Below are 26,056 nucleotides of genomic sequence, written 5' to 3'. Positions count from 1 at the left end.
TAAGTCATGTGTTGTGAAAGAAACGAACTGGTCTCTATATGTTAATAACATGTTTCCTTCTTAAGATATCTGGATTGATTGATTGATTGATTGATTGATTGATTGATTGATTGATTATTAGTGTTTAATGGCACTTTTAGCAATCATGGCTATACAATTATTATTGGTGAAGGAATGCCTACAGAGAACCATGAGTTTAGCAGGAAAAGTAACAATCCAGAGACTAGCACACCTGACACATGCAGACATGACCTATAATTGTTAATTTCTGTGTTTTTTGGTCTCTAGTGAAGATCTGTCACATTAGCAATCATACCACATCTTCTTTTTTATTTGAACTGGCTCCTTTAGCATTGGAAAGCTAGTGATTTCTGTAGATGAACTATGTAGTACAATGTAAGTTAAAGAGGCCTCTAATATCTGGATGAAGTGGACGTTCTAAGGCAACAAATTTTAAAACAGACTCAATGATATGTGAAAATATTTATTTTCTGTTAATGGCTACAAGTATGGCAGATGCCATTTATCTAGTTAACAATATAGTCTGTGTACTACGAAAAACTAGACTCTGTACAATAGATGTAATTGTCTCCCTTTGTAACAGATGGTGTTATTTCCCCTTAATAACAATGCTGTAGTTCTTCTGAGGTCTGACCTTCAAACAACCAATCAAAATGGTTAAAGTATGACATATACTAAAATAAGATGCAATCTTTTGTGAAAAGTGAAGAAAAAAATATTTAAAAATGATGAGTATAATTTCAAATGACCTTTCCTAATACTGAATTTTGAATCATATTCTAAATTTTTACTATAAATTTGAAAAATTGTTTGCAAGCAAAAAAATACAGTATAGATATGTTTCCTAAAAGCGATAGCGTAAATATTGAATGAATCTGCGATGAAATGAGCCTAGATCAGAGAATAAAAAGAACACCCTGTACTTGTAAATAATGCGTGCCATTTGAAGGTCAGGCCCTCCATCAGACGTAAACATGAAAAGTAATATAAAAAGAATAATGAGTAACAAAAATGACATAACAAACAAAAAATATATATGAACAATAGAATATAGAGAAACTACTATATATAAGATAGACATATATAAATTTTTACATAAATTTAGGATCCTCTTCTGTAGATCAAAATGTATAATACTTCAGAAAAAAATGTAATTCATACTTCCCAGAAAAAATATTATTTCCAAATTATCTCCCTTTTTTGTCTAATCACATGGCCCCTTACAACATAATAAAAAAAAACTCAGAACCGGTAAAGAACTGTTTTATCACACTTTATTTGGAATATTTTTGTCACCAAATAAAAACAAGCACCTGTTTTAGTTATTTTTCTTCGAAATTTTACTTCATCTTCTGGTATTAGTTCCTGTTAATGCTAATAGATTTTGAATGACTGCCTTTAACAAATGTCACTTCTACTTGAAGCTAATGTTAACAAATATAAAATAAATGTTTCATAATATGAGTCACTAGAATGTTCTAGCTGTAATAAAAAAATCTAATACAAAAACTAAATAGATTTTTGAAAAATTTCTAACAGAAAAGTGACCTCTTAAGTTTATCTCGAACATTTCTTATTGCATTGACAAATAATTAAAAACATTTTCAAACTTTCTTTCTTTTTCTTAATCTATTTTTAAAACTAATGTGCACCAAAAAAGGAACCAACTATTATTCTAAAACAATTTGAAAACCAAATAAAGTAAATCTTAGTTTCAATTAAATTACATTTACTAAATTATAATCTAACACCTAAAATATTCTAGAAGTCATTCAAAACCCACTATCATCATCAGAAATCTTTTAAAAAAATTAGAAAAAACAAAAACAATCAAGAAGCTTCTTCTTTCGACTGGATTCAGTTCTAAAACAAAACATTAACAACTTGTGTCTGGTATCTAAAATATATATACAACAAGCAGGACTTGAATATAAACACATTCTCACTGAATTATAGTCCTTTCTATACATACAACTTCAAAATGGTGAACAATTCAAAATTTAAACCAGTAATTATTTTACTGTAAAAGCATGATTGTCTCCCTTACACTGATTAACAGATTTTGTTGTCTCCCTTACACTGATTAACAGATTTTGTAGTTTGTTGTGTTACGTTTTCTAAAATGAAAATCTTCTTGTTTATACATATATACACAGTACTTAAACATATGTATTGTTTTTTCTATGTTTTGCTGTAAAAGTTCACCAAAAAAAATAAATTATTCTACTTGAAACTTTTGAATTATTGACCATTTTGATTTCAATTCTGATGTATTTCTTAACTCCTTAGCAACAATACCACCAACAAAAATTACAGCTGATCCCATTATAATTGGTCTACATTTGCACAGTAAAACCTTACCCTCAAATTCACCTCAGCGGCAACATGTGTCAAGGTCAAAATAATTCTTTACATGCAAGCATTGTCACAGACTCTGCAGCCAACATATGTATACCGTTAACAGATATGTGTTTGAAATGTTGCTTTTTATATCCTTACATTTCTAAATCCTAAAATATCCTACCAAACATTCAAAGCCAAATGACCATGACTAATGCAAGGTTATTTTTGCTGGGAAAGAGTAAAAAAATGTTTTGAGAACCTCCTATAAAGTTGAAGTCTTACAATGAGACATGTAAACCGTATGTTTGCAAATAATATTTTACGTAAATTTGGTACTTTTTAAAAAATATTTCAAGACAAAATTTCAATTTTTCTGTGAATGCTGATAAAAATCCCGTAATTTGACTAATAGGTAAAACATCTGCTGCAGTGAATTTGAAGATAAAAAGTAAAATATACCATGACCTATCAACAGAAAATACAAAATATGATGAAAAAACTTAAGAAATTATACACATACACATCTGTCATTGAGCAGAACTCGAACAGCATCTATATTTTTTTCATTCATAGGATTTTCTTTCAGAGACATATAACATACATTTATTTTCTTAAGACTGTAAGTTAAGGGTCCCAAGAATGTAATAAATAATTCATATAACAACAATGAGGTAGAATATACAAATATGAAATGCAGATGTTATTGAAGAGACATATTATTTCAGCCAGGGATCCTGAAGAAAACACAGCTTTACACTGAAGGGTCAGGGGGATGACCAATTTTGAAGACTTGTTAGAATTGAATTTACTAGTCATGTGAAAAATATGTAAAATAAAAGTTATCAGTGTAAAAAAGTAAAGACTGTTTACTATATTAGATTATTTCCATGACATTTTGACAATTTAAATCAATTCATGGCAGACTAAAAATAAAATTGGAAATTTTATTTGTTGGCAGTTGAATTTTCTTACAGGGCATTTCTCTAACATCAAATAATTGTAAAATATATTCAGTTGGTTTTATTTTATAACGGTGAGCTAGGTACCCAGACTATATTTTTATAATTGTTTCCCTTTAAATAAGGAAATTATCTCCCTTAAAAAAAGAATTTGTAAGTTTTCTGGGTTATTTAGTTAATATATGAGGTAAAGGATATTATAGCATCTTGTAAAAAGATAAGCTGAAATTTAAAATTTCATGTCACATTCAATTGGAATATATATAATATTAAGAAAAAAATATTTATTTTCATTTTGCAAGACAATAAAAGATGCTTAAAACCTGTCCAGATTATAAATGAGGTATAAAGGGAAAGTAGCACTAAATGAGGGAAATATTCTATGAGACTGTACTGTACATAAACTTGAGCAAAATAATGCTTCACCAATAAAAAATACTGGAGCTCTGGAAATATCAATTTCAGGTAAGTTTTTAGGTCAAAAGTGACATTCTGAACTTAAATATCTATATTTAGATGAAATAACATTTCAACTATTCTTAAATTTATCTTAATAAACAAATGTAAATAAAAGTGAATGTAAATAACAAAAATGTGACTTATACCGGTAATGTTGTTTGCGTTTGAGATAAAAGATCATCTTTGCGTATAGAGTTATTTATATCTTTTAGAGGTAGAAAAGGTCAAACTTTCTTTCAATATAAATAAATTCTGATTAAATACGGACCCGTTTCAACACAATTGCATGATGGGTATTGTACAAGAGGTATACTTTGATAGTTCTAAATTGACTATCCAAATTTTACAATACCCACAAGGAAAATTTTCATATCTAATGAACATACACAATGTGGTAGCAGGCATACAAACATACCTCTAGCTTAATATCATCAACAAATCTTGGTCAAAACAACTTCAAATATCACATAAATAATACCCTGTTATTTAGATTTTAAGGGGCAATTTTGTCATGAGTAATAATTGTGAAGTACAAAATGTAAAACCTAAGAATTCTATCTTGATTCCAAAATATTGTGATAGTAGTTAAGTTTCCACTGTCAGGTAAAACTTTTTCAACTTGAAAGTGAAAGTAAAATTTCATAAATCTTCTTAATCAAAACAAACTACTACATAGAAAGAGTTCTTTTTTGGAAAAAACATCCCCCCTTCAATAAAAAGCTATTCAAACAAGTATCATTTAATCCAAGAAATACCAAGCAGCCTGAATAGTATTTTCTATATTAAAAAAACATGTAAACTTAGTACCAATATTTTGGCCAAGATTTGTTGATTTTTTTCTAGTCCACGAGTCGCCACTAGTCAAAACACATATACAATATCATAAGCAGTAGGCATATATCATTAAAAAACCATCAATTTTAATATACAAAACAAAACAAAAAATCAAATATATATATATATATTTATATAGATATATATCTAGAACATATTACTATGAAATGAGGTAATTCTTCAATGTTACATGAGCTCTATGTATAATTATGAGGCAAAACTACAGAGCGAAAAAGTGCAACAAATAAATTGAAAACATGACTATTTATAACATCATATTTATGAGGTATTTCATCAACAGAGGTAGTGCATAACTGACTTGAGCAATAAATATTTCTCTCCATTTCTATGTTTTATTACTGGGGGGTGGGGGGGGGGGGGGGGTGGGGGAGGGGGTGATCTCGAAATCCGAAGCTTAACAAACACGAAATCCTGAGATCCTGAATTTGAATAAATTTAAATCCCCACATCCCATAATTCAAAAAAAGAATTCCCGGATCCCGAAATTCCGAGCTTAAAAACACCCAATCCCGGAGTCCTGATAAAGGTCCTATCCTCCCTCATAACTGAAGCTCTCAAAAATTGTAGACTTAATATGACACAAAATACAAAAAACAGAGTGTATATACTCTTTAAAGGAAACTGAGTTTATACCTGGTTTAAGAAGGGATTACCATTTAATGTTTTAAAGATTTTTTTTGGGGGGACATTGTATTTGGATGAGGAGGGGAGGGCTATGATGTTGCCTTATCTTTCTATTTACAGTTTCTGATGTTTGCCTCCTATCTTTAACTGTCTGTTACAGAAAACTATAAGACAGTTAGCAATAAATAAATTAAAGATAAGACCCTGTTAAGAACATCAGACTAGAAATGAAGTCACTTGAAAATAAATATATTCATTTGTTAATTTTTGCTCAATAAAAAGTCACATGGTATTCTTAACGTGCAGTATCTGACATTCCACCAACACAGTGCTAAAACAATGAAATGAAGAGAAATTTTAAACCAAGTCTCCACTCTTAGGCATGGATTTACTACTAATATATAATTATATGTATATAGATATAGATACTTTACAATATTTACTACATTTACCTGTTGAGGTCATATATTAGAACAATGGCATAAAAAGAGCAAGCTGAGTCAATTATATTACAAGATTAAACTTTATATACAAATGAAGCTGGCTCAGTGCTTAAAAAGCATAACATGGACCCAAACTCATAAATATTGGGAGTCCAATTTGAGGTATACTGGTACATAAATAATTACTGACTTTAAAATGAGACAGGGGTTTCTTTGGTCAAGAAGTCTTTTTCTGAACTTGGTGTAAAGCCAGGTTTAAGCAAAATTTCTTCCTGAAAGACCTATGTCTAAATGTCTATTTAGAATAATATAAAAATATTTAGTTTTTTTTATTTGAAAAAAATTGTTTCAATATATGTATATATATGAATTATCAAACTTATTTATAAACTTAATGAAAATTTGCAAGGTTCCAAAATTATTACATATTTTATTTTACTAATTTCAGTTGTTTTAATTAGATGCATGTATTAAATTATCTCCCCTTAAAAGCAATATTGACATTTCAAAGTTGTTTCCCCTTGATCATTGTTGCAGAGTTTGAAAAGTATGTCTTGATAAGAATGTAAATCTTTCTTAACCTGAGTTGTCTGACTGAATAAATCACTTCTAAGATGTAGTTATTGTAGCCTGAGGGTGGGTAATTGGTCAATGAATATATCTCCTGAAATTTCAAAAATACTTTTTTTTAACTCCTTCTTAACCTGAGAGTTCTACCATATATAGTGTAGTTTTAGAGGTATCTTATGGGCAAGAATTTTACCCTGATAAAAAAAAGTTGCTTCGCCATCATATCTGTTGTGTATATAATATAATGTAAATATATATATATAATCAATTCAACTATTTACAAATTACAACAAATTGAAAAAAAATCAACTTTTGCATTTATTATTCTACAACTCGTACCCAGTAAAAAACAGTGAAATTACTATGCAGTAAGAAACAAAAAAATGTGGATTTCTTTTACAAAATGTTCCAAGAAATGACAAACAAAACAGAATTTTTCTTTTAAAATACTAAATTAAATTTCAAATTATTATTTTTATTTGTTTCGGGTAAAAAGTTAAATTTGTTTATAGTATCTAAACAATATGAGGCAACAAAATATAAATGTTCCAATCTCATATTTAAAAAAAAAAACAAAAAACTAGAGATCTGCAAGATGTGTCAAATATTTTTCATCACAAATTGGTAAAAATTTCTTTTGCTGAATTATAAAATAAACAATTGCTACAAATCCAAAACCTTTTGCCTTTCTACATATTAAATCACAATTTTCTTATAACAAATATACGATACACATATTCATGTGGACAGAAAATAATTCAATTACAATATCAATATACCCGCAATAGTGAACGTCCACAAAAACAGTGTACTGCAAAAACAATACAAAATAATGATTCCCCGAGGTTAAACGAACAAAGTTGTTTTTCTTTCTAATTACTACTTCGATTCTTCTACTTCTACATCTAGAAGGATCATCGTAAATGTTCAGATACATGTAAGGAAAAATACACCTTATCATGACAATCTTCACTACATATCGGACAGGAAAATGGCGACAATTTGCCTCCTGGATGAATCTTCGAGTGAATTCTGTACATCGCATATTCTGAGAAGTAGCATTCGCAATGTTCACACTTGAAAAGTTTACCTGCAGCAAGTAATGAAGCAATATTATCTGGTGAATTCTCTAATGCTGCTAGATTGGCAGCACTATCTCCTGACTGAATACTGGCATTATCGCTGGGACTACATGCTCCCATCATCAAGGGAATATCCATTCCCATTTTACAGCAGCTTTTAACTTGTATGCCAACATCTGAACAGTCCACTTTTAAACTGGTACCCATAAAGTCATTCTTGATACTCTCCGATCCACTAAATGACCTTGACCTTGATCGGCTAATTGAGGTAGGTGAAGGGATTTCATTGTCTGTACCCGCATCTTGTTTATGAACTGATAAATTGAGCGCATCCTTCTGTGGTGACTGACTAGAGGTGTCAAACCCCGCTGAAGGCGGTGGAATTTCTGAGGTAGTATGAAGGGAGGAGTAGAGTGACGGCAGCGAAGCGCCAGCCATGGCCTGATTGTGGTAATTCATAAATAAAGCATTGGACATTGCAACTGAGGTAGGATGAGAAAACAAATTGTTAAAGTTACTGTAAGGTGAGGTGTCAGTAAACTTTGAATTTGGAATTTCTGCCATTGATGATCCAGAGAGGTTCATCAGTTCTGTTTTATGATTTTCTCTACTGACATGGTTTGATTGTTGAGAATCATTTTTAACAAACAGATCCCATACACTCTCTGCCGATATACCATGACGCCTGGCATGTCGTCTAAGGGTTGATCCTCTAGTAAACTTGGCTCCACATATATTACATTGATATGGCTTAATCCCATCATGGAGTTTGATATGAGACTTCATGTTGTTTTTGTACCCAAATCGTTTCTTACAAATTGGACATTCATATGGTTTCTGACCTTCGTGTGATTTCAAGTGATATCCCATGTGACTTTTGGGTATATCTCTTCCGCAGATGGTGCACATTTCTTTCTCCTCATTAGGATCAACCTCTCCATCTATATTCATTGCCATTTCAGCTGGTGATTCTTGCTCAGGAGATGTTAAATTTTCATTGGAATCAGATTCGTTTTCTCCCTCTAGTTCCTCATCTTCCATTTCGTCATTGACCCCATTGACCTCCGCTGTCAACGTTCCGTTAGCCATATCTAGTAAATACTGAAGAGACTCTGCCTCTGTTGATGAGAGGTCATGACTTTTCAAATGATCGTACAGATCTTGATGCGAAACAGCTGCCTTTCCACACTCCCTACACAACCACGGCCCATCTTTATGATATTTCAGCATGTGTAGACGTAGATTATCTTTCTTAAATGAGGATCCACATATAACGCAGGTATGTTCTGCATTTACCAATACCTCCTGGTCATTTGTATTGGCCTCGTGTAACCTCTCATGCTGAATACGGAGTGCTGCCTTCGAAAATCTTTCTCCACAGAATCGACAAGCATATGGTTTAAATTTAGTGTGTATTTGTTCATGAACATGCAGTTGCCATTGGGAGGCAAACATTTTTCCACAAACACCACATTTGATGGAGGCATTTCCTGACTGATCTAAGTTTTCCCCATTATTATTCTGCTCAGATTTGCCAATCTCATTAAAGCTAGGCATCATTCTTCCATCACTGCTTGGTGATTCTCTTTTAACTCGCTTACTCATTTCATCAAATTTTAAATCATCGTTTTCAATACTGTGTCTCAGTTTTTCAAAATTTTCCCCATCAGATCCATTTGCGTTGGCCCCTTCATCATTTGATATCGATTCCTGATCGTCACGGTGACCACTAGATGTACGTGATGGAGACTTGTTAAAGTCCAAAGCAGCCCCTAAATGGAATGGAGAGAGTGAAATATTTCTGAAATTGCTTTGTTTATAGGCAGCCAAAGCTGCGTGGAGATCAGACATGGGATGAGAGTCAGACATGATTTCTCGTGATTTGTCTGCATACAGAGATGCTAAATGTTCCTGAGTTTCTTTTTTCATGATTACACTAGCTGTATTTTCTAATGAGGAGTCATCTCCCTTGAATTTGGTAGAGGACAACTTTGAGGTAGATGCCGAATGAGGTTTTAATGAATTCCCTGATAATTTATCATATCCTGAGGTAGCTGATTCTATACTGTTCCTTCCATGCGGTGATGGAAGTTGAGGAAATTTTGATTTTTTGTCATCATCTTGAACGATTCCACACACCGCTGCACGTAGTCGTGGACAACGTTTCTCGTGATAACGTCTCGTTGTTGATCGAGTAAACACTTTACTGCAGTAACTGCATGTTCTCGATTTCCTTGGGTACCCGTTAGAAGTAAATTGATATAAATCACCCGTATATGCGTAATTGGGCATGGCCACACCACTAAGTCCATATGGAAATGAACTATGCTGGCCTTCCACTTTCGTACTAAAGTTCAATGCCATACTGTTTAATAGTCCCTGAGAGTTTAATATCTCTTTAGCAGCTTCTTTGCTATGTGTATATGGTGAACTCGCTATATGACCTTCACTTGTTCGGGGATAATTCAAGGTCAATGGTGAATTCTTGATGAATCCCTGAGAATCACTTGTCCTTGATAAGTCCATTATGTCATCATATTAAATATATAATTCATCCCTGATTTGAAAAAGTTCTGAGATTCGCATAAATTATCCATTGTCATCAAGAATATCTGAAAAATAAAAATAAACAAATTTAGTGATATAAACATAAAATTACGTATGAAAGCATAGAATAAAAGACATAATCTATACTGTGAATTCAGTTACACTCATGGTTACTCATTTTTGTGGATTTAGAACAAACAAGAATGTGTCCATAGTACATGGATGCCCCACTCGCATTATCATTTTCTATGTTCAGTAGACCGTGAAATTGGGGTCAAAACTCTAATTTGGCAATTAAATTAGAAAGATCATATCATAGGGAACATGTGTACTAAGTTTGAAGTTGATTGGACTTCAACTTCATCAAAAACTACCTTGACCAAAAACTTTAACCTGAACGAACGGACGGAGTGACGGACGCACAGACCAGAAAACATAATGCCCCTCTACTATCGTAGGTGGGGCATAAAAATTATTATCTCATGGATATTTCATTTTCAAGTTTTTTTTACCAATTCTTCATGTGATGTATTTCATTGAACAGTTTGTAACATGTTAGATTTGTGGTTTTTCAGAATGATCAGTACCCACATTGATAATAATGTATCAACAGTACTGTATAAAACATCAGATATACATTTTACTAAAACAGTAAACAAGAAACACTATTTAATGATAAAAACATTATAAAATAATTTCATAATAGTTTGCATATATTATATTTGGCAATTTTTTGTTTGTTTGTTTTTTTCTCGAGTTTTTGCTTTTTTGTGAAGCACAACAGTTTTCCCCATATTCCACAAAAATTAGTACTCATGAAAATTAAATAATCCAAAGTGAATATTTTACGACCAAACAATTCCAACACCTTTCAAAAGTTTTTTTCTATATGTGACAATCAACATTTGACAGTGTATTCTATTTTTGGTCATCAAACACCTTGCTTACGGTGATGAATGCACATATTTATGACCATGTATTGCTTTATAGGTCAACATTAGTAATAAATTCTCTGACCACAACTAACTTACTGTATGTTTTAATAAATCAAAAAGTCTTTTGTCTGGGAAAGTATGTACATATAACATAAATTAATGCATATACAGGCCATAACCAAAGTGGACTAAAATGTAGGCTTCTACATCCCCCGACTTCCGAAACAAAAGGGACTAGCTACTACATTACATATGTTGTTGATGCTATAGCACTAATTTATACACTGATTTGCAATAAAATTATTACAATTACAATTACAAGCTGTAAATGTAAGTATTAAAAATTGTAAAAAACAAAACTTGATTTCATACATGCAAACTGCTAAATCTTCTTCAGGAAAAATCAAAGTCAAACACTTGAAATCTCAGGATCACAAAAATGACACAAGAAGAACAAAACTTAACAAAAAACCTTTAACAATTTTAACCTTCCTCTCCCATTTTCTAACCTTTTATTTTTAATAAATTAAATCCTTTTCAATATCTTATTTTTGACATGTCAAATTTGGTAAGAAAATTGCATAATTCTTATAATCCTTTCTCCATACAAATCAAACCCAGTGACAAATGAATTATATGCACTAACATGTTTCTAACATTTTCTTAATTTAAAAGATAATAGAATAACCTCATATCCTTTTAGTCAATATTATTTCTTTTTAAATAATTTTACAAATAACAAAGTCATGTTTATTTATCAATTCTGCTTGAAATCATATGTACAGAGAATACAGTCTTGTTTAAAACTTGCTTTTTTCCTATATCTTTAAAATCTAAGACTATCAGTGGAACAAAAATCAATATGTGTTAAAATATCTTGTCTGCAGGTTTCCTGGCGGACAGGATGCAAAAAAAAAAATATCACATAATGTCTTCTTCCTTGTGAGTCGTGATTCGATCAATTGATAAAAGCATGTTATGTAGTGGACATGAAAACAACATGAATTCACTTTAATTGCTACCTACAGGGTTAAGATTTTTCTAAGTCATATAGCTATTAAATATATATATAAATGCATGAATTCATTTTGTAAAATGGACAGAAAACACGCATGGGGTCTTTCATATGTAAGGGTCACTATGGGGCAACCATTTAAAAAATAAAATTGTTGTATAATATACAACTCCTCACTGCAGAAAACCTTTTAGATAGTACCCACAGGGTTGGAAAAACCTATACATTGCTTACCCATGATGCATTCACACACTGAAAGACCACCAGATAATGCAGATATTTTACAATAATTTGGTTCAAAGGTCATTTTGTGAAGTCATATCCAGAGAAAATTATGATTGATACACTATAAATCACAAACTACACTCCAAGGACACATTAATGCATCAGAAATCAAATGAAAAATTTATGTTAATGGGAAATAACTCTTGCAGTCTTAATTGCATGACCTCTCAATAAAATTGGACCACCTATTAAACACTTTAAATATTGAATAAGAAGGAAATCCTGTGGAACTGAAATTTCTGAACTGAATCAAACTCAATTAAATCCTTATTTGTAAGATAAACATATGTGTACAAATAAATTCAATGCTGTGCGAGTTGGAATTTAAATCCCATGTATAGGGTAGATACGCTTAAATGCCTTAAAGGTTACTGAAAATAACCGTGAGTGGGTAGGCAAGCATATCAAATGAATTCCACATCAATATTTATTTTCCAACCTTGAGAAATAAGCAAATGGTGCAAGGCTCGGCATGGCTCCATGATAGATCAATACTTATTCCCTGCATTCAAGTGACAATCTGTTAAATTAACTAGAGGGGTATCATAAAGGATTTCAACTTATAAAAAAATAACATTGATCGTGTTATATATATATTGAATATAAAATTTTTTAAAAATTCTCTGAATTAGTACTAACCAAAACTATGCTGAAATATGATACATGTACAATGTAATATAGTATATACTACTTTTGTTCTTAAAATAAATAAAATTTTATTTAAAAAGTAGTGTCCATTGATTTTTACTACGTGTTCATGATACATATAGAAATTCTTTATTATTAGAATATGTCCAAAAAAAATTATGAAATGAAAATTCCTCTAGCAACATGGAAGCGCTTTGTAAGCCCTGAGGCAGGTTCTACAAAATTTGGTCAAATCTGTATGCACAGAAGGTCAAACAAGGAGTTTCAACTCCTACCTTATTAACATTTGACAGTTATGTATTAGGTGATATTTTATGTAAATTTAGGAAGAATATATTCTTTTTATGACTATTAAAATTCGTTTTTTTAAAAAGATGAATTAGTATTTAAATAATGTTTTCTTCATTTTCTTTAAATTTCTATAAGACTGACATGCTTGTTTTGCAACCTATACAAATCATGTTTTTAGAAAGAAATTCTCAATTCCTATATACTGAAAGCTTGAAATTTGATCTTTAAATATTTAAGACCCCTATAATTTATAAAGAAATAGGAGCAAGAGGGTAAAAATGAAAACTTATGGGAAAAATGAAATCTGTCTGATATTGTAGTTTCATAAATAAATAGAAAGATAATTTGTCTCTGTATGTAGCAGGACAAGGTTACATTGGATAAACATAAGGCATCAAAATAAATCATGAAAAAAAATCTCCACGGAGACAGGAAGAGCTCTAACCACAGACAACAGCTTTGTCCATTAAAAAGGAATATGACAAAATCAAATGAAAAAGTCAGCACACAACACAAAACAGAAGACTGAGGTTCACAAATCTCAAGAAAACCTGAACCAAATATTTGCCACTGGACTTAAAGCATTGAACACCAATCATTGAATGACATATATTTTTTTTAAAAGTTCAATGGCTGTTATAATCAAAATAGTTTTTTATAATGATTTTTTTTTAACTTAAATGATCTGTTGTAGATCAATAGCTGCATGTTCTTATAAAAATTTATTTATATATAAATATGTATAAAAAAACCTACAACACATCTGTTCATAATGTTAAGTATAGAAAAATTTCCATGTACAAATGTCTTTTTTTCTAATTGCAAATCTTTCTTTTACAGCAGGTAAAAATGTTCTGAGTTTAATTTCAAAATCATTTTCACCTAGGTATTAAAACTCATAATCTAAACTAAGGTTAAAAATATTACAGATAGCGAATAGATAAAAATTCAAAACATTAGTTGTAAAATTTACAAAGCGTGAACGATTTTTCACTTTTAATTGATGTTGACGATGACAATGCAAGATTTGAAATAAATCAAACAATAATCATATGCAGATTTACCCAACGTGTGACTCCCACTCCTCGCTGAATTCACCTTGTACCGATCCTCAGAGATCCTTGATCGGAAAGATATTAATGATGCACAGATGACAACAACGATTAAAAAGTTTTCAAGTGCATGTTTAGAGGACTGTTTCCTTTTGAGGAGGCGTGGTGCATCATTTATCCTTTGTAAAAGATCTGCTTCACTCAAACTGTGAATCACTTGTCATTTTTCTGTGGCAATTACGGATAATATCCCACACATTGTTAAAAGGGTATCAAAAACATTATTGACAAATTAGCAAAATTTCGAACCATTGAAACAGGTGCCAAAATATATTGGGCCAGATAATTTTATTCTAAGATTTTTACCCTGAGAAACAAGACAACCATATGGACTGGTTGGATAGAAGGCTTAGCTAGAAGTGAACAGTGTCTTTACATGACAAGCTATAGTTTCCCAATAGCCTTAATCAAGAAGCAGACAATGTTTGATGAAAGTGCTAATGCTTTAAGACTAAGAGGTCTGCAATCATGTAACAAACAGACAAACAGACTTTCTTTGCATTTAATTTAATTTGCTTTTTAAAAATGTTATATGTTATATTTTAATAGTAAGTATCTGCACGAATAAAATCATAAAAATTACAGTTTACTTGATTAAAATTTAATAAAAATACATAAGAAAACTTTGTTTTAAAAAATTAAACAAAAACAAGGGCACTTCATATTGAAAACTGACATTTATACATTTAATTTCAATAATTTTTATTGAAATTAAAAAGTTTTTGTATATATTTGAATTTGCCTTCACTGATCCTCACTTTATATAATATTAACTTCTGTTCATTTTTTGACCTGGATGCAGAAGTTAAAGAACTATCAGAGATTAGCTTGTAATATGAAACAACTTGTTGGCAGAATAAAAACATCTTTTACTTCTTTAAATAATCGGACAAGTGCAATGATCATGAGGCTCTATATGAGAGACTTGAGAAAAATTAAATTCCTGAAAGATTCACCAAGTCTTAGACTAGTATCTTTCCATAATGGTCTTGAAATTTTATAATTTAAGATTTTCTTAAAAACTGGTTTGATTATTATTAAAGCTTGATAAATTCTAAAACAAACTGATGAATCTTAAGAATGTCAGTTCATACCATTTCACCCTCATTATGATTTAATTCAAGAAAATTGGAAAAAATTATTCTTTGAAGTAACAACCTATATAAATAATTATTTGCACATTTAACTTTTATTTTCTCTCTTTAATGTAAATTAATAAATCTTTGTACTTGTGAAGTTTTTTGGAAACATCTCAACAAAAACAGAAAGTGAGTGACCAAGCATAAAAACTTTGTAATTGCATCAAAAAAATGAATGATTCAAGAATTAGTCATTTTTGTAGGAAAATAATTTGGAAAATTTGACAAAAATGTGAGGATAGGTTACAGTTGTGTAAAATTAATGTGGTAGCTCAAGGGTACATGCATTCAGTTGGTTTAGGACTTTGCTTAAAAGATAAAGGAAGCTTTAAAATCTCACTAAAGTTAGAATCAAGGCAAATGTCAATGAAAACCCAACTTAACAACACTTAAAACATATACCAGTCAGCATACAGACTAACTGAGTTCTCAATAAAAGACACTTAAAACATATATACCAGTCAGCATACAGACTAACTGAGTTCTCAATAAAAGACCAGTATATAACAAATGTGTGAGCTCAAAATTGGCCCTTTAAGTCTACATAAGTTTGGCATAAATTTAACAAGACATAAATAAAGGAGTAGGTTCAGTAAGACCCCTTTTTGGCCCCAAAATATATCAGTTTTACAAAATTATAAAATTGTTATCTTTTAGCTATTTATTGGAAAGTAGAATGCTTCTGCTACATAAATATAGGCTGTTTTTGACAATACAGTGTACATTTATCGGGTACTAGCATCATTAAGTCATGCTAAATTAGTTAAATCTTCACAATTTCAGCATTTTAGTTAAATTTTAGACGGTTTCCGTCTGCAATGAAAGTGGCCGCATTTGTGTTCATTCATATTATTGAAATGTAAGTTGTATTTGATGATAATACATAACATATACAAAGGTTGAGGATGAACACGGATGCTGCCACTTTCATTTTTGATCAAAACCATCTGAAAAGTGACGTTTTTTGGCATATTTGCTAGATTTTTCATATTTATGCTTGAATCAGAGCGTTCTAATGACTAAATCAGTTAAAAACTTCACAATGACTAATCAAATCAATTGAAATAGACACTTAAGTGTTTAAAATGTGTCCAAAATCTGTTGTAAGATGAACCTAAAATTTGAGGCCAAAATCGGGCCTTACCGGACCTACTCCTTTCTGAAACAGAACTGAAGAAGGCCAATGGCCGAAACATCTCAAACAATCGTTTTTTTGATGCAATTATATAAATAAATTTCTTAAACCATTTGGACTTTTTGATTAAGGGATTCATTCACCAGAAAAACTTTAACCAAAAAAAAAAGATCTTGACAACCTGGGATGATCTCCTTACCTTGAGGAGGGAAATGATACCAAACCTCTGATTTTAAAGGCAGGGTTAAAAGTTTTTTTTGTATAGTGTAACTTAAGTTCTTGCATAATTTTTTCTGCCAAAAGACAACCATTCATTATGTTTCCGTCAAAGCAGACTATCAAAAAATGCATTTAGCAAACATGAAAATTATTTTCACAAAATTAAAAATAAACATTGATAAAGAAGCTCCTTCAATATTTACATATCTAAAAAAAAATTACAGGTATACCCTTCTTGAACCTCTAAAAAAGTTTATTGCATGAAAATGATTTGGAGATTTAGTTTCTGAAAATAATCTATTCATGTACCAGTCAATGTGCACATACTACTTATACAGGAGCCATTCAACTCTGGCCTAACCAGTTATTGAAATTTAATAATGAGGGTCAATTCAGGATGAAATTAAACTGTCACTAAAAAATGATATAAATCAATTAGATCATGTCGATTTCATTCAAATCTGCCATATTAATTCATAATAGTTGACCTTGTATTATAAGTTCACTACAAGACTGCACTGGTACAATCAGGAGCTTGTTTGAAGTTGTATCAATTTTGAAAAAAACCTTGGGGTCACTTTTTCCTCTCCTTTTTCATTAATTATAAATTTTCTGTCATCTGACAGTTAATATTTGTGTTTTTGTGTAAGATCAAATTCAAAAGTTCAAGGTTTCCTTGTACAAACTTGCTTTCATGATGCAGTGATTAAAGTTTTACATTTGTTGGTGTCGAACACCTCCAGCTCTTTCCATAACCAAGGATTTGTATAGTAAGATATACAAATCCATGCCATAACTAATCATTTTTTCATTGTCCTTAGTTAGTCATCCAAAAGTATGTTAAATTTTTGAAAGTCACTGCAGTTATAGATTATGAATTATTCAAGATTCTGCTTCCTTTACAAATAAAATACATATTCCATTTAAATTGAAACCATCGATCCTTCATTTAAAGATACCGTAAATTTAAATTATGGTTACAAATTTTTGTTGAGAAAAAAAGTTTGCATATTTGTGGATACTTGATTGCATGTGATTTGCTACTTATTCTACATATCAAAAATTTTCTTTTTTGTTTTATCATTTTTTTTTAAGAATCATGCAATGAATGATACTGAATCCAAAGCAGACTTGACACGTACTCACCAGTTTTAACTGGTACTTACTGCCGGTGCCAACCTTTACAGTATTTACACTAGTTCCAGTTTCCTTTTTTTTTTTAAAGTCAGTGTCTAAATATAAATTTTCGTTAAGTTCTGTGAAGATTTATACAAGAGGCTATTTTAACCTAGGCTATTAAATTGTATTATTGATCTCATATATGGACGATTTTCTCAATTATGCCAGAGTTGATGCCATTTGAAAAATGCATTTTTCTTTTTTTTTCTTGCTGTTACTGAGTCAGTTTGCCTAGGAGTAATCATCAGTATTAAATGAAAGTGAATATGGATGGCTGTTTATCGTCCAGTGGCAAATTAATTTCTTAAATCAGATCCAGCTTCCAAAGACCACCAAGTTTTTTATGTTTATTGTATATTGTCAAGCATCACCAACTTAATGACTCAAAAATCTTTAAAAAAATTAAAAAAAAATCCATCTTGAAACGTCCAAGAGTGTGGACCAAGAACGGTACAACATTTGTTTTCAAACAGTCTTATTAATGGAATTTAAAAACATTCTTTTAAAATTCATTCTTATTAATTGCATTTAAATCTTTAAAAAATTAACTTACCACAACTTCTATTCGATTAAATTTGTGAGAAAGTTTTTTATCTTCAATAATCCTTGGGAAACTGCGCTTATTTCCTGAACCCTATATATATACTAGTTTTCCATGAAAAAATCAATCTATTCCGTGCAGGAAATGACAATGCCAAAAGCTACGACAGAAGTCAATTTTATGTAAACAAACTCCAGCTTTTAAAGTGATACCTGGCTACTTTCTTTTCAAACAACATTTAGGTGTTAATACAGTGTAAATTTCTTATGAGAAAAATACTGAAGACCTTCTTCAGCGACTCTTAATTATATTGATATTTGTATTTAAGGATTAAAAAAACTTGACAAAAACAAAAGTGATGAAAAATGATGCAGAAGCTGATTTAACCTTTAGTTTCAATACCTGGAAACAAGTCATATATGGGAAGACATGTTAAAAGTGCAGTTTGGCAGCTGCTTCCATTTCGGAAGGTAACCTCTTCCTGACCTTTACTTACACCAGTAAGCTTTACATGTCCATAAATGTGACGACATTTTACAGAAAAACTGAAAAAAGGACCTAGATAGCTACCCTAATGTTGACACAAGAAAAGTAGTTGTCCAGTCCTTACACAGAATAGATTTGCTCTCAGTTCATACACTGCATGTGAGAGCTCAGAGAATTAAAATGTTGGTCCTTATAAAAAGTTTGAAGTTCAAGATTTTAAGAACTATGTCAGAATAAAAGCTCCGTCAATAATTCTTACTTACATCCACTACATTTGGTGGTGTGTTTGTCTCATAATGTTATTCATACCTCATTTCTTTAACTTTATAACTTTCAAAAATAAGGTTGTTTTTTTTTGGAAAAAAATGAAAAAATACATTTTCTTCAAAATATTCTATAAGAGATTGTCTGATAATTGATAATTAAATAGGGTCTGAGAAACGTCATGTCCTAAACTTGACAACACATAACTAATTATTTTCAAATATATAAACAAATAAATAAACTCATAGTTTTCTGGTAAAAAAAAGTGCATATAGCTTACATGAAAAGTTTCATACCTTAAAATTTAAGAGACCACAAGCCAATGTAAATAGTTCCTCAGATCTTCTTCAAATGCAAAGGTAAGAAAATAGACCAAGTTGAATGAAGTAATATCTTAGGAAGAGCACTTGTAAAAAATTTACATTTGAAAAGGATAAAGGCCAGCTGTCCACTAGTAGTTATTTAATTTAAAATTTAGCCAAAAAATAACTATATGCAGACCTATAGGAGGGTCAAGTAGCCCAAGGCAAGAAACCAAAACTTCACATAAAAATGTCCAGTCTCAGGGACTTTTTTTTCATTTGATATGTTATTAAAATCTCTCTTGCTGAAAAAAATGACAGAAATTAGAAAAAAAACGGTTGAAGAAGTCAGTTCATTATTGTCCATCTCAGTCGTAAATTACAATTAATGAATAATACATTTCATGTTCTCGTTGAGTAACTTTACATTGTATATAGGATAAACGAACATGTGCCTCTTACTCTGAAAACACGATTGGTCGGGACACCATTAACCTCGGTCCAAGAAATCCATAAAAATCCATTGTACATTTGCCCAACAATTACGCCAGCTTTTCAACAATTACAAAATATGCTGTCCACAGTTACACCTGGCTTAAATTAATGTTTATAAATGATGTTTTTTATGGCATAAGTTCACACTGACGTTATAATTGTGGCCATAATGATCACATTTCAATATCTAGTGTCCAATCTTAAATTGGACTAGATGTTACGCTGTACAATTTATGATATCACCAAGTAGCAATTATTAAGATGTCCAAAGACTCAGTGGTTTCAATGGCTTCAGGCTAAGAAAAACACTGGACTTGTCAAAGCTTGTTTCCTTAAAACATGTTTCCAATTTCATTAAAGATTTTGAATTCTTAATATTTTTAAATAAAGATTTCAGCATTGAAGTCTTGTAACTGTTACATGACCTTAGTCAATATTGCAAACTGGGAAATTATTAATTTTCACACTTTGATTAATTAAATCTGAGAATACAACTGTTTATTTCACACTTAAATTAATTAAAGATGACACTGAAAATACATAAGTGTGGAAATTTGGAAGCTAGAAAGTAAAAAAATGCAACACATTATGAATTGTCACTTCTTTTAAAAAAAAACCTGATCTTTCCTTAACATGCTGTTCTTATTAGTATTATTATATACTTTCTAAGTGTGAAAATTTGGAATCTAGAAAGAAAAATAATGCAACATTTTATGAATTGTCACTTCTTTATAAAAAAATTCTATTTTTTCTAAAAAATATTAGCCGTTCTTGTAAGTAATATAAAAATTCTTGAATAATATGGTACATGTTAATAAAAAAAAAATGGCATTTTGAGTCCTTTTCAAATTCCTGACAAATTTATTGCTCACATATTTTATTTACCAATTTGTTTATCTACTTATCTACAATGTGACTTGAGGTGTCAAGCTAGATAACCTAATTACACAACTGTTTACATGCAAATGTGAGCACCTGTTATTAATGCATAATCGTACATGTGTACTAACATGTATTATTCATAAATCCTGGCATGTGTGCATGGAGATTTTATAAAACCAATTAGCAAATTGTATTAGTCATAAATTTTTAATGAAATCAATATTGATTGCACAATTTTTATGGGGCTCCTTAATTAACAGGTAACCAGGTATAATTAAATTTATGGCTGATTAAAAAAATTGTACAAATATGGAGTTCATAAAAAAAAATAACTTATTAACCAAAATGAGACTTTCAAAAATAATATAAAAAAATCTACCTTTAAAAATAAATTTCAGGAGTGTTGCATTGCCAAATAAGACATATACCCATATTATAAATGTTGTTCCTAAATTAATAAAAAAAATTATATATATATATTGACAGTTATACTGTTCCCAGTTAAAATTTAACCTCTATGCACTGTAACTATACACATATGAAAAAGGATTTTTTGTTTTGTTTTGATTCAGAAAAATCATTATTTTATTAGAATTGAAAAAAGAATGGTTTTAATATGTATCACCCACCCACACAAAATGGTCATAAAATTGAATTGAATTGAGTTTCAGCCTTCAATAAATTGTTCATATTGGTAAACAATAATTCACTTGTGTAAACAAACAACTTCCAGATTTTCACCTGTGTTAAATTACACTTTCAAAGCATGTTTAATTTAAAATGTAAAATAAAACAACATTGATTTTATGCCTTTCAAGAAAGACATGCACATGTCCAGTATATTGACCTATTCTCAAATCAATGGCCAGAAATATTAAATTCATAAAAGTTCAATATTTCCGTCAATTCATTTTTAACATTTTAAATTTTGCTTTCAAATTGATTTCCAATCACACTAAATACAAATGAGGTTAAAGAAGAAAAAATTAAGTCAAACATTTAAAATAAACAATAAAACTACACACATACCTTGCAATGCAAATTTCTACTTTTAAAAGTTCAAAACATGTAGATCTTCTTACTATCTATGTGGTCACCCAATTGTGCAATAAAAGTGTAGATAAATATTTCCCTACAGGTGTGACACCACAGGTTAACAATAGAAGTTCATTAGTTGAGTAAAACCTTTGTCACTACATGTAAACCCTGCACCAGGCAGTGTTGTTTTCAGAGTCAATCAAATTTGTTTTGTTAAGAGCTCATTCTCACCTATCAAAGGTATGCAAGATTACACAACTGTCCACAATAGAATACAGGTAAAGTCCTTTGTTATGGTCAGTTTTCTATACAGGTGCATATTACAATGTAGACTGTCCAGTCTTTTTGATTATGTAGGGGAGAATTCAATTAAGACTGTTTTGTTTGGGGCTAAATTCTTCACCTAGGTACAAATTTCTGCAGTGTTTGTTAAATCTGTTTGATTACACCATAGAAAATAAAAGAAAACTAGACTGATTGGCTATCTATAAAATGATAAAGAATTTCTACTTTGTTGACCAGTTAAGTGGTCAGTTAGTGGCCTGAGGGTGGTCAATTTTACTGTACAAGGGATTGGTGTGGGAAATGACTTGTTATTTTTACAATTGAAATGCATGACAAATTTTAGATAGGTAAAATAGAAAAATTTTAGTCATTAAGTGTTGTGATATAAACAGCCCTACATTTAATGCTTTTAACTGAAAGAAAACTGTCTACTATTTAGAGAGTACAGGTCCACAAGTTTGAGTTGCAAGAAGGTCACTTGTGATGTCATCAACATATCTACCTCTATATACATACTACATTAAATCTAAATTAACATCTTTGTAAACTAAATATTTTCCCAAAATACATTTTTTTGGTTAAGCCTAGGCACACATCTTCAAAATGTGGCTATTTGTGCAGTTTTCGCTATATGCAAGTATAAAGTCTTAAAACCAAAATGTAAGAAAAAAGAACCTTAAGAAGACAAGTGTAAATCAATTGAATGTTTTTGTTAGATTAAAATTAATAATAATTTTTGATTTTTGATTCCAAGAGGCTAAAAAAGGCCTTTTCAAACAGGTTCTCTGATATTTAGTGGATTACATCTTAGTAGGAACTTGCTATACTAACTATATAAACTGTCCCTGATATTTAGTGGATTAAGTCTTAGTAGGAACTTGCTATACTAACTATATAAACTGTCCCTGATATTTAGTGGATGTCATTGCAGCTTATTTGTGTAGAGTTTTAATGTTTGTGGTTCCCAGAAAAACAAGGAACTAAAATAGAAATTTAAAGATATGAAACTTGAAGTTTTTATTTAATGTGTTTTCTAATGTTCAGAAAATGAATGTCAAGATTTTTTCTGATTAACCTTTTCTGATTGGGAAAAAAAAAATAATTGCATGGAACTGACATTTTGATAAAATTAAACCATTGAAATAAAATACATTTTCTGTTTCATTTACCTCAGAATAAAAGTATATTTTTTTTTTTATGTATTTATATTTTTTTAGGGGAGAAGGGGGGACAGGACAACAAGATAAAAACAATCATATAATCTTACATCATGTTTTTAGTTTCCTTACTACAGGGCCACTATATAGGGGAGAGAACTTCATGTTCTAGTTTCCTTACTACAGGGCCACTATATAGGGGAGAGAACTTCATGTTCTAGTTTCCTTACTACAGGGCCACTATATAGGGGAGAGAACTTCATGTTCTAGTTTCCTTACTACAGGGCCACTATATAGGGGAGAGAACTTCATGTTCTAGTTTCCTTACTACAGGGCCACTATATAGGGGAGAGAACTTCATGTTTTAGTTTCCTTACTACAGGGCCACTATATAGGGGAGAGAACTAAGGTTGATGCCACTTATAGATCTGTATCAACCTTTATCACACATGGGTTTTGCTCATTGTGGAAGGCTGTACAGTGAACTATAGTTTTCATTTTCAATTGCTCTCTGGTTGAAAATCGTATCAATGACAATCAAAAGTCATCTTATTTTTATAAAGTTCCAAAAACTAAGTCTTAGACCTGCAATGGCTATACATATATTATATTGGTTGCTCAGCACCACTGTTCACAGACATTACTCTTTACATGTTTATAGTTACCATACAAGGAAGTTTTTCTATTTTCATTTTAAATAAGAGTATGTTATTCAGAAGAAAACCATTGATTTTTTTTTTTTACATATTTGGCCATCTTCATTACTGTTATAAAGGCAATGGGAATGCCACAGCAACTGATGACAAAGGTTCACATTGCCTATTCCAGAGTGATTTAAATAAGGGATAGTAAAGATATCTAACAGACAACCATAAGTTATTACGCTACCGAAATTGACCAAATATCCTTCCTGTAGTAGTTATAACTATATGCTAACACTACGCCAATATTGCATTGTATTGTCAACATTCTTTATAAAAAAAAATTCTTTAATAAGTTTGATTTTGTTAACAAAAAAAATTAAATCTGCATTCAACCATGATTTTTTTTTCGCAATTTAACATGTCAAATTAAATTTCGATTATCGCTGCAAGACAACTTCCGCATTTAAATTCCATTCACTACAACAATTAACATTCTATGTGCACAAAATGCAAGGCCTTTAATGATAACAAAACCTCAAGGTTGAATAACATTGCAGTATTGATTTCAATTTAATTTAATCGTGCACTACAGTGTGTAAACCTTAGTGCAACTAAACTCAGGACGTTTTTAAGTGCGCAAGCATTGATATTTTGTGACGTTAGAAACGATCGGAACAGTCTTATTTCTATATCAAGACAATGTTATATTGAATCAATATAAAGTTTCTTGCACAACAGGATTTGGTTTACGGAAAAAAAAGGTATAATTTTTTACATGCAAGGATTATTTTTATATGCAGACCTGTTCTTAGGCAGTATTGGATTGTAGTTAACAGCTTATTTTGCCTTGATTGCTTTTTAACAATTGATATTTCCAAAACATTGCATCAGGTTTCAAGCGCCATTTTAAGATTATTTTTCTTGGAATGTGCAATATGGCGTCTATGTCATAAAAGCTTTCATTTGATGTAGCTAAAGTCAGGCAATAACGTTTACTGTGTTGTATTGTTTGACATTTGGTTATCTGGGGGTTTTAAGAGCTAACTATATAGAATGAGTTTTCTCAGTGTCTGCTGAAGTTCCATAAACAGTCAAACCTATATTAAGCAGTCACTAGTTGGAAGTATCAAAAGTGACTGCTCCATCGAGATAACCTTCAAGACAAGATTTAAAAAAATTAAAATTTCGACATTGACTGTCACCAGAATCTGGGTACATTGTTTTAGTGTGTTCAATTGCTTAAGAGTTTTCCTATAGAATTTGTAACTTATTTCTTCCCAGAGTGTATGTATGTGCCCGTCTCAAATCAGGAACCAAGTGTATTCAGTGCTTGTTGTTTGTTGGTGTATTGCATATTTGTTTTGTGTTCTTTTATTTTGTACGTTATTTGAGCCGTTAGTTTTTTTCCTTTTGAATTGTTTTACATTTGTCATTTCAGGGCCTTTTACAGTGGTATAGTGACCTATAGTTGTTAATTTCTGAGTCATTTGGTCTCTGGTGAGGAGTTGTCTCATTAGCTATCATGCCACATCTTCTTTATAAGTAGGACCAAGTTAGACAATTGATTGTGTCATATAGTTGCTAATATATTTTTAAATAAATATCTGGTTCAACAAGTGTGTGGATATTTGTAGAAAATTTGCACCATATATTTTTCTCTTATGAATCTCATGAAAAAAACAAAGTAAAAATTTGAGTAAGAATCAGATTTTCATTAAATATTCTGTAGAGCATCGTAAATTAAAGAATTGGTTGACATATGACAAAATCTTTGATTGATCAGATTTTAGTTAAAAAATATAATATGCAAAATAAAACTTAATTCATCATACCATACAATGTTTTATAAAAAATATCGCATTTTTGAAAGTAACTTAATTTGTTCTCTTTCTAAACGTCAAATAGTCCCTTTTTTGCTACAAGCTTTTCACAAGGTGCTGTTCAAACAGGCATGGAAAATCCTAATATGTTTTTCTTCATTTTGAAAATTGGGTGTTAATGGCAGATATTTGATTATAACTGATACATGTATTCACAACTTTTCATAGACTTGTGACAGACTAAATGAGTTTAGAGCATTATGACTTATTGTATAAACACC

The 26,056-nt window shown here is 30.6% G+C and overlaps 1 protein-coding gene across 9 annotated transcripts in view; it reads right to left on the bottom strand.

The window, feature by feature from the left end:
- Positions 1-471: 471 nt before the first annotated feature.
- The window catches only part of LOC143053990 (uncharacterized), a 100,388-nt gene continuing 74,803 nt past the window's right edge, over positions 472-26,056 (bottom strand). For 7 of the 9 annotated variants that reach the window (XM_076226818.1, XM_076226824.1, XM_076226821.1 and 4 more), the window contains one exon: positions 472-9,968. In XM_076226818.1, coding sequence (XP_076082933.1) covers positions 7,189-9,882 — 2,694 coding nt within the window. In that variant the 5' untranslated portion in view covers positions 9,883-9,968 and the 3' untranslated portion in view covers positions 472-7,188. The other 2 variants (XM_076226826.1, XM_076226825.1) reach the window with 2 other exon arrangements.

The sequence above is a fragment of the Mytilus galloprovincialis genome, chromosome 12, assembly GCF_965363235.1.
Source record: "Mytilus galloprovincialis chromosome 12, xbMytGall1.hap1.1, whole genome shotgun sequence".
NCBI lineage: Eukaryota > Metazoa > Mollusca > Bivalvia > Mytilida > Mytilidae > Mytilus > Mytilus galloprovincialis.
The sequence above is the reverse complement of the archived record's forward strand: the minus strand, read 5'-3'. Positions and strand labels throughout refer to the sequence as shown.